The sequence below is a fragment of the Canis lupus genome, chromosome 30, assembly GCF_011100685.1.
Source record: "Canis lupus familiaris isolate Mischka breed German Shepherd chromosome 30, alternate assembly UU_Cfam_GSD_1.0, whole genome shotgun sequence".
In the NCBI taxonomy this organism is placed as follows: Eukaryota; Metazoa; Chordata; class Mammalia; order Carnivora; family Canidae; genus Canis; species Canis lupus.
This window is the reverse complement of record NC_049251.1, coordinates 1,053,178-1,072,017: the sequence shown is the minus strand read 5'-3', so window position 1 is coordinate 1,072,017 and position 18,840 is coordinate 1,053,178. Positions and strand designations below refer to the sequence as shown.

General features: G+C 37.4%; 1 protein-coding gene and 1 long non-coding RNA gene across 5 annotated transcripts in view; one reads left to right on the top strand and one right to left on the bottom strand.

The window, feature by feature from the left end:
• The window catches only part of LOC119866855, a 55,922-nt gene extending 50,390 nt beyond the window's left edge, over positions 1 to 5,532 (top strand). Inside the window, exon 3 of the long non-coding RNA XR_005381400.1 lies at positions 4,202 to 5,532. This is a non-coding gene — a long non-coding RNA (uncharacterized LOC119866855). The remainder of the gene's footprint in view (positions 1 to 4,201) is intronic.
• Positions 1 to 18,840, bottom strand: part of SLC12A6 (solute carrier family 12 member 6) — an 88,134-nt gene that overhangs the window by 59,931 nt on the left and 9,363 nt on the right. Inside the window, exon 1 of one of the 4 annotated variants that reach the window (XM_038579904.1) lies at positions 11,817 to 12,078. The exons of the other annotated variants lie outside the window; for them this stretch is intronic. Within the exon in view, the coding sequence (XP_038435832.1) occupies positions 11,817 to 11,940 (124 nt within the window). The 5' untranslated portion in view covers positions 11,941 to 12,078. Of the gene's footprint in view, positions 1 to 11,816; positions 12,079 to 18,840 lie in introns of those variants that run through there. 4 annotated transcript variants of the gene reach the window in all.

Sequence of the window (18,840 nt, the reverse complement as noted above, 5' to 3'; positions counted from 1 at the left end):
AAAAGAGCAAAGGCCCAATAAATCAATCTAAGGTTGGGGGCTGGGAGGTGGGCAGGGTCAGGGTCCTTCTGCCCATTTAAAGTACTTGAGGGCAAGAAATTTAGTGTTGTTGTGACAATTATAGTTCTTTGTAACATAGTGCTATCTTGCATTCTATAAAACACTCAATGTTTGTTAATTGACTGATGATGAACTGATTTCAAAGAAAAATGTCCAGAGATAGAAATTCAAGACTAATTTCAATAAAAAGTTAGTGATAGAAATAAAAGCTGCAATAGACCTAGAACCAGGACCAGTCAGGAGTCTTATCTAAGCCACCCAGCCTGACTCTTGCAGCAGGGGCCCTTGGTCGTTCAGGGAGGGGGACATATACTGATGTTGGCAGAGGTGAAACTGATGGCACTGGGGACAACGGGCTCTGGGTAGAAGTGGAAGGAAACACTAGGTTATACAGGCAGAGCTGCCACTATTGCTGGGCGCTCATCAAAAATACCCTTCAAGTTCTCGTGCATATGCCAAGTATAAGCACTAGATTAATAGAGACCCCTGAGGAAACCAGTGCTGTCTAGAAGTGTGTTCCAAGCAAGAGAAATGTTCTTAGAAAGCCCCTTTTATTATTTGGGCTTCTGATTTGTAAAATGATGATGACATCTAGAACATATAAATTATGTTTTAAACTCATCTGAATAACTCAGTTGTGCTGAAACTCTTCATTTAGGAGTAAATCCACCAGGAGTTGAACTCATCTATGAAGAAGAGAGTTGTGATTTTAACACATAATCAGTAAAACGTGGGAGACATAGCAACTGTAATAGCAGAAAGCAGCTTTAATAAAAGCCCACAGTATAATATAATGGTTTCTTGGGCCAAATCCACATAGAAGAGGGCAGAACTTACATAGTTAATATAACAGAAAAATCTCCAAGAAGTAATCCTTATTTAGGATTTGAGGATTGTTGCAAACATTCAAGAAGGCTGTTGATACCTTACATCCTTCTTTGACAATGTGGATGACTTAAATGATTTTTCATGCACTATAGAAAAATATATTTCATGTTTCCTTCAATTTATATATTTCCTTCCTTCCTAGAGTTGGATGCTCACGCAACTGAGCCACTCAGGTGCCCTTCACGTTTCTTTCACTTTAAAAGATAGTTTTGGAAGAACAGGCCCAACTACTCCTTAACAAGGAGGGTAGGAAATGGACTTGAATTTTAAGGAGCTAAAGCTTTGTATTATGTGGACTAAGAGCATACAATAAACATTCCTGATGTTTTAAGAGAATATATTGATTTCATGTCACAGTCAAATGTTAATTGCTTAAATTTAACATTTTCTAAAGTTTTAAACATAAAGAGAAGCTAAAATGGCAACAACTGCTATACATGTTGTATAGTGAAATTTTTAAAAACATTTTTAGTGTGTGTGAATATACACATGCACACAAACAGGTTTTGATTATTAATAAACGTGTCATGATCTTTTATAATTTAAAAATGCATAAATGTAATCTCATAGTCTCTTTTGAGACTGGCTTCTTTCATTCAGCATAAGGCCTTGGAGATTCATACAAGTTTTGCATGTATTGGTACTTAGTCTATTCATTCATTCATTCATTCATTCATTTTCAGTCCCTTTATTTAAATCTTTTATTAAGATATGATTTATATACCATGTAATTACCCATTAAGTGTTCAATTCGATGTTTAATATATTCTCATTACTGTGCAACTGTCATCACAACATTTAACATTTGGTTCCCATACCATAAGCTGTCAATCTCTATCTCACTTCCCCACCTTACCCAATCCAAAGCAACCACTAACCTACCTTCCGTTTCCTAAACTGGTCTACTCTGGACATCTCATATAAATGGAATTATACAATATGTGGTCTTTTGTGACTGGTTTTTCATTTCACATAACGTTTTCAAAGCCCATTCATATTGTAGGATGTATCAGTCCTTCATCTGATTTTTATTGCAAGAAATATTCCTATTATGTGGATAGATCACATTTTATTTATATATTGATCACATTTGGGTTACTTCTCTTTTTGGCTATTGTGAATAATGCTGCTATGAACATTCCCATGCAAGTTTTTGCATGGACATATACTCTCATTTCTTTTGGGTATTAGGAATAAAATCACTGGGCCATATGGAAACTATTTTTAACTTTTTAAGGAATTGTTGATCTGTTTTCCAAGTGGTTACACCATTTTATGTTCCCACCATAAGCATATGAGTGCTTCAATTTTTCCATATCCTTGTTAACTAACACTTGCTATCGTCCATCTTTTTATTAGAGCCATCCTTGTGGATGTGAAGTGGTATCTCATTGTGGTTTTGATGTGTATTTCCCTCATGGCTAATGATGTTGAACAGCTTTACGTGTGCTTATTAGCACTTTTTCCTCTCCTTACTTTCCTTTGGAAAGCTTCTGCCTCTTTTTCCTCCCATAATGAGGTTTTCTTCTGACTCATTTAATACTTCGTCATAATTATTGAATTGCTCCCTGAAGTATGTCCCTTTGTTTAGCATTTATACAACACATTCCCAGAGAGTCTGTCATTTCCTATTTATTTTTTAAAGATTTTATTTATCTATTTATGAGAGAGACAGAAAGCAGAGACACAGGCAGGGGAGAAGCAGGCTCTCTGCAGGGAGTCCAATGTGGGACTTGATCCCAGGATCACGCCCTGAGCCTAAGGCAGACGTTCAACCACTGAGCGACCCAGGCATCTCTACTATTTCTATTCCTTTCCCCAGTGATCTCTGTTCCACTTCATTTATTTGGTGGAAAACCTTTCTTACATATTCTCAGAATATTTAAGGGGTTAAGCGGTAACACATTTTCTAAATTTTTGCATATTAGGTAACACGTGTCCCCTTTTTTAGTGGAGATATCGTCACTGGAAATAAGGATTTAACAGTCTTTTTTCTCTTGGTAATCTGGATATTCTTCCACTGTCTCCCAATTTCCAGTGCTATGGGTTAGAATTATGATGCCAGTCTGACACTTTATAGATATATCAGGTTTTATCTGGAAGCCTCCAAGATGAATCCTTGCAGTTCAAAAAATTTACCAGGATAACCCTAGCTAGGTTTGTGTTTTTTATCACTGATCTTCCCTGGAACTTCTTTCTGCATGTTGAAGCCTTTAGCTCAGGAAATTTTTTCTATTTGTTTAATTATTGCTTTTCCTCCATTTGTTTCTTTTTCTGGAACTTCTATTTTTTTTAATTTTTATTTATTTATGATAGTCACACAGAGAGAGAGGCAGAGACACAGGCAGAGGGAGAAGCAGGCTCCATGCACCGGGAGCCCTACGTGGGATTCGATCCCGGGTCTCCAGGATCGCGTGCTGGGCCAAAGGCAGGCGCCAAACCGCTGCGCCACCCAGGGATCCCTGGAACTTCTATTAGCTAGGTTAGGTGCCCTGAATCTATGCTCCAAATCTTATCTTTTTTTCCAATCTCTTTGTAATTTTGGCTCTATGCTTTTGAAATATTTCTTCCACTTGATCTGCCAGGCCAATAAATGATCACATTCATTCATTCCTTTATTCAATAACTATGCATTCACTGCATGCTTCTATGTGCCAAGTGTTCTAGGCATTGGGGGTTGACAACAGACTAGCAGTGTACATAAGAGAAAAAAGTTCCTGCCCTCACAGTGCTGACACTTTAGTGGACATAGTATATAAAAAAAAGTGTTTATACAGGGATTGAGAGTCAGATGGTAGTAAGTATTTAGCTGGTAAATCATATTTTTTGCTCTATAAAGTCTTTCTTTGTACTTCACTTGAACTTCCTTAAAAGCTATTGTTTATTATTTTCATATTCAAGTTACTGTGTCCTCCAGTATTTCTATTTAGCTAATCTATCACATTGTTAATATATTTTTTTTCATTGTTAATATTCTAAGTGATTTTTCTCTTTCTGGTTGCTTGGCTTCCCTACATGGGTTTTTTTCTTTCTTGTCTCAGAAACACTTAGGTTTCATTGTTGGAGGACCACAAGTGAGAGGAATGGATAAAGCAGGCAAGATGCCTGTAGGTGGGCAGTCCAGTAGGCAAGCTGACAGCCTTGTGGAAGCCCATGGGGAAGCCTCCCAGTGTTCAGGTGTCCTTATACCTCCCAGCCTTAGAAACAAAGAGAGACCAGTTCCCTAACTTTTTCTCTTTCTTCTTTCCTCCAGGAGTCCATGGATCCTTATCAAGCCTAGCTCTTTCCTAAATCTGCTATTGTTACCCTCATCCCAAGGCTCTTGTCTAGCCCTTGAGGAACAAACAAGCCCTGTGCCATCCCTCACTGACAGAGCTCCCACAGAACCCAGGCAACACGTGCACCTGGATCCAGGGGCCACTCGGCTCAAATAAGGCAGATGATGGCTGGAATCAGGAACAGAGAGATAGTGAAATCTAACCTTCCCAGAACCTGCTCTGAAAAGTTCTGTTTACAGACTAATACTAAAAACATTTAAAACCTGGCAAATAGGTCAAAAATTTTAAAAGCCTGTTAAGTGCAAATATCTGTGAGTTATATCATTTTCAACTACTGCCCTAATGATAAGCTCTGGAAATAAAAAAGATCTTAATGTTACTTGGACTTCAAGGATATGACTAGATGAATGAATAGTAAAATAACTATGTTAAATAAAAGAAGTCAGACAAAAGACAGCACATTCTCTAGGATTCCATTCATATAGAATTCTAGGAAATGGTAAACAAATGTACAGTGACAAAAAAGCAGATCAACGGTTGCCTGGAGACCAGGGAATTAGGTGAGTGGGTTACAAAAGGGTACAAGGAAACATTTTGAGGCGATGGAAATGTTCATTATGATAGTCATTTCCGGGGCATATACAGATGTCAAAACTCATCAAAATGTACACTTCAAACATGTGCAATCTATTTCACATCAATTATACCTCAATAAAACTTTAAAAGAAATACTGGTTGGGAAAAATATTTGTAATTTATATCATAAAGAGCTGATATCCCTAAATATAAAGAACATCTAAAGATAAAAACACCAACAGGTAAGAGGTATGAACAGAAAGTTTGAAATTTTCCATAATAAAAATATATAATTTCTAAAAAATATTAGGACACTATTCTTAGCCCTCATATAATTCACAATATGGTTGAAGAGATATGGATATAATTATGAAGTCATTGCAAGTTCAGGCCATACTGCAAAGTATATGTGCTGATAGATATGGATAGATACAATGATCAAAGTTGGGGTAGAGGATCAGGCAAGTTCATCTTGGAGGGTCTTGAGATGATGGAGTCTGTACAATTTTTTTGTGGTAGACAGGAAGTAGGAAGAAGAGAAGAGGGTTCAGATGAAAAACATGAACAAAGGCAATGTGATTGGGGAGGGGGTGGAGATAAAGACAGCTTTTGAAAAGGACTCTTGCTGAGTGAAGTAAGTCAGTCCGAGAAGGACAAACATTATATGTTCTCATTCATTTGGGGAATATAAATAATAGTGAAAGGGAAAATAAGGGAAGGGGGAAGAAATGTGTGGGAAATATCAGAAAGGGAGACAGAACGTAAAGACTGCTAACTCTGGGAAACGAACTAGGGGTGGTAGAAGGGGAGGAGGGCGGGGGGTGGGAGTGAATGGGTGACGGGCACTGGGTGTTATTCTGTATGTTAGTAAATTGAACACCAATAAAAAAATAAATTAAAAAAAAAAAAAAAGAAAAGGACTCTTAACTCACCATTCTTAACACAACCATTGAAATCTTTTCTCACCAAAAGGCTAGGTGTTGCAGTGGAAGGAACCCAAAGGAAAGGAAACCTAACTCACTTTGTGAGGGGTTTGGAATGGATCAGAATCATTTACACTACTTATGCAACCATATTCAATCTTTCCCATGTCTATGTTCTACCTGTAGTAGTATTTTTCTCTAAACAGACTTGTGTTTTTATCTAGCTTCATTCTAAGAATAAGATCCATGAAAAGAAACATAATTTTTTCTAATACACTAAAATAAAATAATGCACTCATATGTGCATTCTTAAAAGTTATATTAAAATTCTTTCACTTAGGGATGCCTGGGTGGCTCAGCAATTGAGCCTTCCGCCCAGGGCACAATCCTGGAGTCCTGGGATCTAGTCCCACATCAGGCTCCTGCATGGAACTTGCTTCGCTCTCTGCCTGTGTCTTTGCCCGCCCCCCCCCTTTCATGAATAAATAAATAAAATCTTAAAAAAATATATTTTACTTACTCCATATGCCCATCATTTACCCTTAAGCCTTTAATGAAACCTCTTTTCCCATCTCACTGATAAGTGTACATCTCTCTAGAAATCTCAGGAGCAGAGGGCTAGTGAACAATTATCAGAGTATATCAGGATCCTTGCTTGTTCAGATTTCTCAAATTTCAGCATCATCTGAAAGAGTATTCTATTTGTGGAAATACTCTACATCAAATTAAAAAAAAAAATCCAACATGTGAAAAGGTAGAAGCAACAATTTTCTTTTCTTTTTTTTTTTTAATTTTTATTTATTTATGATAGTCACACACAGAGAGAGAGAGAGAGAGAGAGAGAGAGGCAGAGACACAGGCAGAGAGAGAAGCAGGCTCCATGCACCGGGAGCCTGATGTGGGATTCGATCCTGGGTCTTCAGGATCGCGCCCTGGGCCAAAGGCAGGCGCCAAACCGCTGCGCCACCCAGGGATCCCAGAAGCAACAATTTTCAATTAATTTTGAGAAATACACAAAGACAAAAGAAACAATGTAAGAAGAATTGGTAACTACTGAGACAACAGAGCAATAAATAATTATGCGTCTATTTAAAGTAGAGGGAAAACCTGGTGTGGGGAAAAGAAGAGGCTTTAGTCACAGAGACCCTTATCTAAATTCCCAATCTATCACTTAAACAGGGTAATTTCTTAGCACCTAACTTTCCTCATCTCTATAATAGGGATAATGGTTACCTGTCCTGGTTGTTGTGAGGATTAAATAAGCCAATATCGGTAGCACACCTGCACACTCCAGGTACTCAACAATTACTACTATAATGTTGATGACATTTTGTAATGTAAAGTCATTTCCTTTTTAACCTGGCAAAACCGAGACATGCTGAAGTTTTTAAAGTCTATCAGCTTACAATCTATTTTGTAACCTATGCCAAATGTATAAATTCAGTCTGAAATGTGAAAATGGAGTATTTTACAATATGCTACAACTACACTTAATATTTTATAACCCTAAACTAAATGTTGTTTTGAGTATAGAATATAATATTAAGCAATATACATGCATATATATTTTTGAGAAATTTTATCTTTATAGCATTAAACGAGTTCCAATCTGGTGTGACCCTTTGGGGCAAAGTAGTAGACGGTACACAGAGGGTTGAACACCAAGCAAGGAAAATTGGGGAAAGATTTAAAAAAAAAAATTGTAAATAAGAGTATTGAAATTTGGGGAGGTGTTCTTTCTGACAATAATGGAATAGTAGGGGCTGGGAAGGTAGGCAGAAAAACATGAGCAATGTTTAAGGAAAACTTTTGACCTTCATATTTTAAAACAGCGTATCTAAATTTTTGTTAATTAGGGATGCGTGGGTGGCTCAACAGTTGAGTGGCTGCCTTCAGCTCAAGGCGTAATCCCAGTCCCTCCGGCAATTGAGTCCTGCACTGGGCTCCCTGCATGGAGCCTGCTTCTCCCTCTGCCTGTGTCTCTGCCTCTCTCTCTCTCTGTCTCTCTCTCTGTCTCTCATGAATAAACAAATAAAATATTTTTTAAAAATTAAAAAAATAAAAGGGCACATAACAGAACTTTTACATCTTAACTATTTCAATGTTAGTCAGTAAAAAGAAAGCAGTCATATCACCTTCTTTAAGACATCGGCTTTCATGGGTAACAGCAGTCTAATGGCTTGCGGATTTCTAATAAAATTTAAACTAACACAGAATCTCTCTCACGTAGGATGTTCTCATTCCGTTTGGATCACTTGACAGCTAATGTCTAGAGATACTGTTCAATACCAATACAGGTATCTTTCTTTCCTGTTACAGGTCTGTTTCTGAAAATTTCCTTAGAATCCTATTTCAAAGGAAGGGGAAATCCTCCAGTCTGCTACCTGTATCAAGTGAAGGTAAATCCAGCAGCTGAAATCTGCCTAACCCACAGACAGTGTAAGATCTGATGAATAAGGCATCCCTGGGTGGCGCAGGGGTTTGGCGCCTGCCTTTGGCCCAGGGCGCGATCCTGGAGACCCGGGATCGAATCCCACATCGGGCTTCTGGTGCATGGAGCCTGCTTCTCCCTCTGCCTGTGTCTCTGCCTCTCTCTCTTTCTCTCTCTGTGACTATCATAAATAAATAAACATTAAAAAAAAAAAAGATCTGATGAATAAGGGAGAAGATGTGGAATAATCATTTCAGAGAAATACTTTAACAAACTCAATATTTAAATGAATGAAATATTTATACCTGATTAAGTAAATGCAATAAACAGTTGCACTGTCCTATAAAAGCCATCACAGATGTGAGAACTACTCATATCAAATCCTCTGGACACATGGCACATTAAGATATAATGTAACTTACTTTTAAAAAACTAGGACTTGGCATCCTGGTGTGATGTTTTAACACTGGCTCTGCTACTACTCACCATGTAATTCTAGGCAAGCACTTATGGTCTTAATACCCACTATTCCCACAGAGTGAGATGAAATTGATAATCCTTCATTAAGTAGCCTCATTTCTTAGCTCTCTTTACCACATGTTCAATATGCTAACAATTTTTTTTTTTTTAAGATTTATTTACTCATGAGAGACACACGGGGTGGGGAGGCAGAGATACAGGCAGAGGGAGAAACAGGCTCCATGCAGGGAGTCCAACGTGGGACTTGATCCTGGGTCCCCAGGATCACGCCCTGGACCGAAGGTGGCACTAAACCGCTAAGCCACCTGGGCTGCCCCTGTGCTAACAATCTTAAACTTTTGTTTCCCACATGCCCTGTACCTTCCTCTCCTACCTTATATTGTGCTTTTACTTGTCATCTTCTCTAGACATCCCTTCAAGAACCAGTTACGTCCTATCCTTCGAAATACCTGTCTAGGGTCTCTTCTAGGCAATATTATTATTCTTTCCATCACCTGTTACCCAAAGCTGTTTTTGTTCTTATTAAACCACTAATTACAATAAGTAAAAGGTAGGTCTTATTTTTGAACACTGTGTCACACGTGTTAAGTGCTTTATATTCATTTTCCCATGTAGTTCACAACCACCATGTAAAGTAGGTACTGCTATTCCTTTTATCAAAGAGTAAAGTAGGCTAGAGAAGTAACTTGCCCAAAGTCACTCAAGTAATAATTAATACAAATTATCACTACTTTTATTTAGTAATAAATAATTAATTACTGGGATTCAAAGCCAGGTCCCTGGCTCCAAAGCCATTCTGCTGTCTTTGGTGGGGAACTTATACTTTCTATGCCTTTATAGCCTTAAGATAAAAGTACAACACATGGCATGATACTTGCACTGAACATGTGTCTAGTTAAAGAATTTAAAAGGCAGAGAAAAAGTCTATTCACTGAATAGCCTCTCAGGTGTAATTCGACTGAATTTGTAGATACACAAATGATCTGATAATGTCTCTATCCTCCAGGATATCTACTTTGTCTGCTGGGGGAAGAGAGACAACTGTAACAGGTGATTGCAATACAGATGTGTTTCATACAATTTCTATGCACAGGCTGCTGGGAAAACAGGATGGGGCACCTAACCTAGACAGGGAAGGAGGAAAATAGTCAAGAAAGATGTTAATAAGTCTGAGTTTCTGCTTTTCCCTTCAAAACTAATTAAGCAGGGTTGCAGTAACTAACATAGCAGGGATTAATGTACTTCTTAAAATTACCTATTATGTCTATATTCATATTTCTATTTTATCTCAAATTACCTGTCTAGTTCAAATACATCTGTTTTAAAAAACATACTTTAAAGAATGATTTACTTTCTAAATATGTTCTATTTATATTACTGTACACATTTTTCTCTCTTTACAAATACAGAGAAACATGAAAAAAAGCAACTGGTTAGAAAAACAGCTAACGTTAGAAGTGCTTCTAACATCCTCAAAAATGTTATAATCCTAAAATCAAAACCAAAAAAAACCCCGAAAACCCAGAAAACTTAATTAAAAGTTTTCTCCATATGTTTCCCTCCTTCTCCTCTAATTTAATCCTATAGTAAACAAAATACAATTTAGGTAATATATTCCCGTCAGTTGTTCACTTACCAAACAACAGTTCATTCAAGTGGATGCTTTCCGGCTGTCATGGAAAACGCCAAAATAAAACGCCTTATTAAGTTCAAGTTAGATTGTATCTGTCACTTCTTCTTTGCCCAAAGCAATAACTATGGAAGAACATAAATTAAGCCTAGCATGTCACTTATTACAAAGTTGGCTATCAAAAAAATTTTTTACAGCTTTTCTAGGTTAGATGACTTCAACAGTGTTGTAATCTGAGTAAAGCAGATTTCACCAGACATGATGGGACGAGTAAAGATGAAATAATAAAAGGAGTGAAGGAAATAAAAACCAATGAAAAGTGGAATGAGGTACAGATAATTTCACTTGTTTGCATTTTGTGAAATTAAGACAATAGCAAAGCTAAAAACCTAAAAGGAGTAAAATATAAGGGCAGCAAACAAGCAGCTAAGAAAGTTTGAACTTCAAACACACAATCAGGAAAAGAAAACCTTAACTTCTTTGAGTTAAAGTTGTGGAGAACCAGGTTCAAGTTCAAAGTAGGCTAAACATTTCAATTTATCACTCAACTATTCAGCAAAACAAAAATAATCTGGCAGACAGATTTTTCCATAAAATCCTATTTCCCCCTGGTAAATTCTCTCACTAGAAGGAAAAAAATAAGCAAAGGGAAATTTTTTTAGTCCTTGTCTGTAAGGTAGAGATTCTTAAAAATTCACAAAGATGACTTGTAAGACAAGAGACAGTAAATAGTTTACAGAAAGGAATTATGATGTGTTACTTGCCATAAAAAGAAGTTAGACTCATGGAATTAAAGGGAATTTTGAGACATTCTCTTAGCCTTTATTCACATACTAGATAAATTCTTGGATAATTCATGAAATTTAGAGACTTAAAAAATAAAGGGCTTCAAACCACACCTATATTTAATGCAATATTAACATTTTAATTACATTTCAAAATTCAAAACCACAATTCCCCCAGCAAGTGTAACTGTTATCATTTAGAGAAAATAGAGATAATCTCATTCAAACTTAACCCAATGCTGTGCTAGTCACCATAACGATCTACTGTACTTCTTTCATTAAAGAATTCTTAAACCATTCCGCTACTGAATTAATGATTAACTGGTAAACTGAGGCAAAATACTGAATAACCTGAGAAGTCACAAGTGCAGAGTCCACTGTACAAAACTACTGAACCATACTCTTCCCTTTTATGTACTTTCCCAGATATAATTTAAACTGTCTGAGCAAAGGGTGCAATTTAAATTCCACGTAAATTGACTTTTACTGTGCCTTTCTTTTTTGCTTGAAAACTCTTTTCACACATTGCCACTGATTGAATTTCACCTGTAGGTAATGAACACAGAACTCATTGTGGGGAAAACAAACCAGAATGTGAAAAGAGAGAAGTTATCAGATATACAAGGGAGTGATACAGTTGACTGAATAGGACTTCAACCACAATACTTTCTCTCCATCCTTCAGGGGTTACGTTTAATATTTTAGTTACCATTTCTTTCTGGAAAGACCCCGTAAGTTCTGAAAGCTCCCAAGCTGAGGACTCACCTGGTTCATCCAAATGCTGAATCAGGGCTCTTCTTTCTGCTAAGCTGGGCTCCCCCTCTTTGGAGAGCGACGCTGCTGCCCCCTCTTCTGGGTCCTCTACCTTAGTCACGGTGAAGTGTGGCATAGCTACAGTTAGGACTCCTGTGCTCCCGCTGGATTTACACTCTCCTTCAGCCTATCTTCCCTTGCCTGCCTCCTCCTCAGTGCCCCTTTCAGACTCAAATCACTGCCTACGGGAGACTGAGGCTGGAACAGGGAAGTACTTTCTGCTCACGTGACCTGCAGCCCCAAGGGAGGGGAGCCAGGGAAGACACGCCTTGAGCCTTGCTCGGTGTTTATCACTCACTCTAAGGATTAAGTACTCCACCCCTGCTCACGGTAGTTAAGCTCAAGGATCCCAAGAACTGTGTGGGCAGCTTTCCCAGAGCTGCCAAAACTGAGAGTGGGCACAATTCATGAACTGCCGCCCACTGTGTGCTCACCCACGTTTCCTTCAGTTATTTCCACCCCTATGTGCACATCATCACATCAACCTCTGCCCTCATATTTCACACCAGAAAGATTAGGGAACAAGTTCATTGTATAAACATTCCTTTTAAAGAAAAACTGGCACACTACATCAGTTTAGAAAATGAAACTATTTGTAAGCTTCTGTTGTTGCTTTATTTTAAAGCATATGAAAAATAGTAATTTCTTATTGTTCATTTTTTAAAATGTTTATTCATGACAGACACAGAGAGAGAGAGAGGCAGAGGGAGAAGCAGGCTCCATGCAGGGAGCCTGACGTGGGACTTGATCCTGGGTCTCCAGGATCAGGCCCTGGGCTGAAGGCGGCGCTAAACCGCTGGGCCACCCGGGCTGCCCCTTAATAGTTGTTTTAGACCTACTTTGTACTCTGCACTAGAAACTCCCCCCCCCCTTTTTTTTTTTTTAAAGATTTTATTTATTTACTTAGAGCACAAGCAGTGGGGTGGGATAGAGGGAGAAGCAGACTCCCCACTAAGCAGGGAGCCTGACGTGGGGCTTGATGCCAGGACAGTGGGATCATGACTTGAGCTGAAGGCAGATGCCCAACCAACCGAGCCACCCAGGCATCTTTAGGAACTTTTCATTATGATCTCATTTAATCAGCACAGAAATATTAGGCTAAGGAACTTGCCCAAAGCCACAGTTTATAAATAGTGAAGCTGAACCAAAATCCTGTAATACTCTTGTTAGTAGGTAGCATAGAAGTTTCAAAAAAAGACAACTCATATACACTCTTCTAAAGTTTATTTCATGGGTTCCTGTTTAGCACTGATTTGTGATCTTGGCTACATGCTGGAATCATGTGGAGAGTTTTTTTTTTTTTTTAAGATTTTATTTATTTATTCATGAGAGACACAGAGAGAAGTGGGGGGTGGGCAGAGACAAGCACAGGGAGAAGCAGGCTTCCCGCAAGGAGCCTGATGCAGGACTCATCCCTGATCCCAGGATCACACCCTGAGCTGAAGACAGATGCTCAACTGCTGAGCCACCCAGGTGTCCCATGTGGGGAAATTTTAAAACTACTGATGTCTAGGTCCTGTCCCAGATATTCTGATTTAATAGATCTGGAGTAGAGCTTGGGCAGTAAGACTTTTAAAAGCTCCTCTACGTCCCAGATGATTCTAACAAGCAGCCAAGCTTGCAAATTACTAAGCTATAGGAAAGAGAAAAGTTGATCACATAAGACGTCTTTGTCACTATTTTTATCTTTGTAATTATTTTATCTTTGAAAGGTGTAGTAGTGCCCTTAGTGATTTTTCCACACTTAGAACTCAGGTAGTTCCTCTACTAATTTATTCAAAGGAACTTAACTACCAAATTATCAAAGATTTCAGTATCATATTCTGGGTTCCAAATTCTTTAATATTTTAGTGCCAATGGATATTTCCAATAGGATCTTGGCCTTTCATAATTAATGAAAAGAGTAGAACTCTGGCTAATCATCTACAGTTGATGGACATGAACGATGACTTATGCTATAAATCTGGGTACAGCTTGTGCATATAAGCCTATGTACAAATATTATCCTGTCACTTCTCCCCTCTAAAAAATATCCTCAAACTAAACAAGCAGGAAGGTAACATATTCCTGTTAACCTATGATAGAAGTATTTCTTTACCAACTTGATCCTTTGATACCACAGTCTCAGCAATTTTAAAATAGTTCTACAATGGATTGTAGATAAAAGTGCAAGGGCATAAAAAATAGAAGGCAAAGTTAAAGTAATACAGGAAAAGTCTGGGGGAGGACTGGTAAAGCTGAGGTGAATGATGTGTGGGGAGTGATTAGATAGAGAAGGTAGGATGTAAGAAACAGTATTTTGGGCACCTAGGTGGTATAGTCCGTTAAGCGTCCAACTCTTGGCTTCAGCTCAGGACTGATCTCAGGGTGGTGAGATCAAGTCCCTCTTTGGACTCCATAGTCAGTGTGGACTCTGCTTGGGTTACTCTCTCCCCCCTTCTCCCTCAACTTCCCCTCCTTCCCTCTCTCTATATGTGCATGCTCTTCCTCTCTAGAAAATAAATACTTTTAAAAATTTTTTTGCACGCATGCTCTTTCTAAAATAAATAAATCTTTTAAAAAAATTACAAATAGCTATTTAAGTACAATAAACTACTATAATGGGGGCACCTGCCTGGCTCAGTTGGTAGAGCATGCAATTCTTGATGTTCGGGCTATAAGTTGGAGCCCCACATTTGGTGTAGAGATTACTTAAAAAAAAAAAACAAAAAACAGGGATCCCTGGGTGGCGCAGGGATCCCTGGGTGGCGCAGTGGTTTGGCGCCTGCCTTTGGCCCAGGGCGCGATCCTGGAGACCCGGGATCGAATCCCATGTCGGGCTCCCGGTGCATGGAGCCTGCTTCTCCCTCTGCCTGTGTCTCTGCCTCTCTCTCTCTCTCTGTGTGACTATCATAAATAAATAAAAAACAAACAAAAAACAACAACAACAAAAAAACAACTACCACCATAAGGTACCACTGCATATCACTATGATGGCTAAAATTAGTAAGACTGAGAACACCAAATCTGGTGAGAAGGTGAAGCAAAGTGTACTTTTATACATTGTTACTAGGTGTAAAGTGATTCACCCACTTTGGAAAAAGGTCTATCTAGTATTCTCCCCTATAACCCAGCAATTGTACTCCCAGGTATTTATCCCCCCAAAATGAAAACATATTCCCACCAAAAGACTTGTTTAAGATTATTCATAGCAGTTTATGAACAGTAACCCAAAACTGGAAACTCAGATGTATATCCATAGGAGAATGGATAAACAAACTATGATATATTCACACAAAAGATTACTATTTAGCTATAAAAAGGAATGACTCAGTGATACATGCAACTATATGGGTGAATTTCAAAAAGATTATGCTAAGTGAAAGAAGCCTTAAGAGAGTACACAGTATATGAATCCACTATATTCAGGTTTTAGAACAGGCAAAATTAATCTATGGTACAAGAAAACAGGACAACGACTGCCTCTCGGGGGATGGGAGCATGAGAAAACTTCCCAGAATGACAGTAATGTTCTGCATCTTGTTGGAGAGTTTAAAATTCCATGGGTGTATGCATTCATCAAAATTTAGTTGATGTTCATTTAAAATTAGTGTAATTTATTATATGAAAACTTTATCTTAAAAAAAGCTGCAAACCCTCAATTATAATTAATAATATGTATTTTGAAGTATCTGGGGGGAGGTGAAATGATATCTTCAATTTACCTTGAAATGCAAATAATAAGATGGATAGATAGATACACATTAGGAAATGTTAATGATACACTCTGACTGGAGGTGTTCACTACAGAAGTCTTTCAACTTTCCCGATGTTTGAAATTTTTCATAATAAAATGTTGGAGAAGGGATCCCTGGGTGGCTCGTGGTTTAGTGCCTGCCTTTGGCCCAGGGTGCGATCCTGGAGTCCCAGGATCAAGTCCCGCATCGGGCTCCCGGCATGGAGCCTGCTTCTCCCTCTGCCTGTGTCTCTGCCTCTCTCTCTGTCTCTGTCATGAATGAATAAATAAAATCTTAAAAAAAAAAATAAAGAAAATGAATATACAAGTCAGAGACTGGGAGAAAATACTCCTAAAATAGACACTCAACAAAGGACTTGTATCTTGCATATATAAAAATCCTCTACAACTCAATAATAAAAAGACAAAAACTATACAAAATAGAAAAAAGATTTAAATAGGCAATTCACAAAGGAATTTATATAAATGGCTAAAAGCTCTTGAAAAAGTGCTCAACATCATTGGCTTTCAGGGAAATACAAATTAAAATCACTATTAAAACTGTTAGGAAGGGCCCCTGGGTGGCTTAGTTGGTTAAGTGTCTGCCCTTTGGCTCCAGTCATGATCCCAAAGTCCTGGGACTGAGTCCCTCATCAGACTCCCTGCTCCTTCCTCGGCCCCACTCCTCTGTTTGTGGTCTCTCTCAAATAAATAAATAAATAAAGTCTTAAAAAAAAAAGCCATTAGCAAGGATGAATAGTAAATGTAGGTGGGAATATAAAATAATACAACCACTTTGGAAAAAGGTCTGGCAGCTTTTGTTTGTTTTTAAAGATTTATTTATTTGAAAGAGAGTGAGCAAGTGTGCACATGTGCAGAGGGGAGAGGCAGAGGGAGAAGGAGAGAGAATTCCAAACTGACTCCATACCGAGTGTACAACCCAAGATGGGGCTAGATCCCAGGACCCCAAAATCATGACTCAAGCCAAAACAAAAGTTAGATGCTTAACAAACAGCCATCCAGGTGTCCTGGTCCGGCAGGTTTTTAACATAAATTTTGAACAAGTATGTTTATAGTAGTTCAATTCCTAACAGCCCAAATAGGAAACAGACCTGTTATCCATCAATAAGATAAAGAACCTGCAGTATATTCATATAATAGAACCAAGAATGATATATTCAACAACGTGGATGAGTCTCAAAAACATTTTAAGTTACATATTGCATACTAATCATATGCATATAGAAGAAAGCATTTAAATTGAAGTATAAATGATGCCTGCAACTTGCTTTGAAATGCTTCAAAAATAGGTCCAATGGAAGGAATAAATATGTAGCAAAAACAAATACAGCAAAATGCTAATTGTAGCACTGGGAAGATAAAGATAGGGGTGTTCTTTCAATTTTTCTGTACACGTGAGAATTTTCATAATAAAATGTTGGAAAAAATACAATGAACCGAAGTTCACTGAAATCTTTATAAAGATCTTCAGATCTGAGTATAAAACAAATCACTTATGGGTCAAATTCCATTTCACATAAAATTTAGGCAGTTACATAAATGCTAGTTCTGTACTTCTACTTTATAGTGTAGAATGCTGTTTGAAATGAGAGTCATCATACAAATTTGAAATATTTAGTTTCACATTAAAAAAACTACAGTATTTTTAAGTAGTAAGACATAGAGTAGGCTAGGGCAAAAAAGGCATTGATAATTACTCCCATAGTGCTTTGTACATTAGGCCAAATATTCAGTTTCAGTAAAACTTTATTTGTGACTACATTCCATTTTTTATAAAGGCATGCCTGCCCGTTCTATAAAAGAATGGATCTACTATGGGTAATATTTTGAAGGTATGTTTTGCCATGCTACACTAACCAATTGCTTCTTTTTAATCATAGCTAAACAACTCATGACAACTAGCATTGTGTCTTATTCAACCCATTCATTAAAAAAACAAAGACAAATTTGATGTAGTAAAAGATTTAAACAGGGAAAGTCAGTGGGAAATTATTTTCAACACAGGATTCTCTTTCAGGTTGTACTATACTATATGGTTATAGTACATTTGTTCTAAAACTCAGTTTTAGAGCAAGCCATATATGTAGTTCCTCTTCGTTCTCAGAACCTGAGAACTGTATTGTACAAAAGCCATACACAAATAATCTAGAACCACACTCTGTCCTGCTGAAGTGATTGTTAAGAATCTACTAATTCATGTTAAAAATGGATCCAGGATGCAAGAAGACCGCCATAGTAAGTGAGCAGTAAGCAAATCCCTGTTTCACATACATTTTGAACACATGAGTTTTACCAAATGCTATTCTGTTCATTCCTGAGAGCATCCTGTAGATATGATGCTAAGGTTTTAGTAACATTAAATACTATTCTTTAAAAAAAAATAAAAAATGCAACTAGAGCTTGATCAAAGGTACCAGCATGCTATTAAAGTTGGAAAAGTATAAAATAGAACAGACTAGCTTCCAACACACACAATGTAGACTTAACTCATCTGTCTACACCTTTTCATAGAATTCTGTCTCTCATACTCTCATACACACACACACACACACACAATTTAGTGGGAGTGGTGTGCAAAGAACAATGGATTCTGATTTGGAAACAGATTCAAACCTTTGGACTCTCTTCTAAACTCTTGAGTTTGAAGATACTATTCAGAGTACTTTATCTACTATTATGATCCAGCCACACTTAAGAGAACTTTTAAAATTCTGACCAATTAATAGTTTTGTGATTATAGTATTTGGTTCACTACAAATGGTATTTTTATAAATAACAGAAAAGAGTATAATCTACATCCAAGCAGTTGCTTTTTCTGTTTTTTCCTCAAGTGTTGTTTCTAATGTAGTAACTTATTACTTCAAATATTTAGGATAGACATTCTCACTGAATCATTGTAACCACCAGCCAGCAACTAAATAGAAGTAGAAAATATTATGCTTTCATTTTCTTGATCAAGGTATATTTATGATAAAGTTTGAGCAACAAAGGTTTAATTATGTTTTATCATCAGTTATAAACCCCATACTCTTAATTCTATAAATCTAACAATAAATCTGTAATAATTCATCTTGAGATGTTGTTTGACAAGAAAAAGATGTGAATCACAGAATTTCTTCAAAATACCTGAATTATAGAACTTCTAAAAAAGTACAGAACTAAAAATGTTTAACTTAAAATTAAAAAAAATTATTTATTTGACAGAGAGAGAAAAAGAGAGAGACAGAGGGCGTGCAAAAG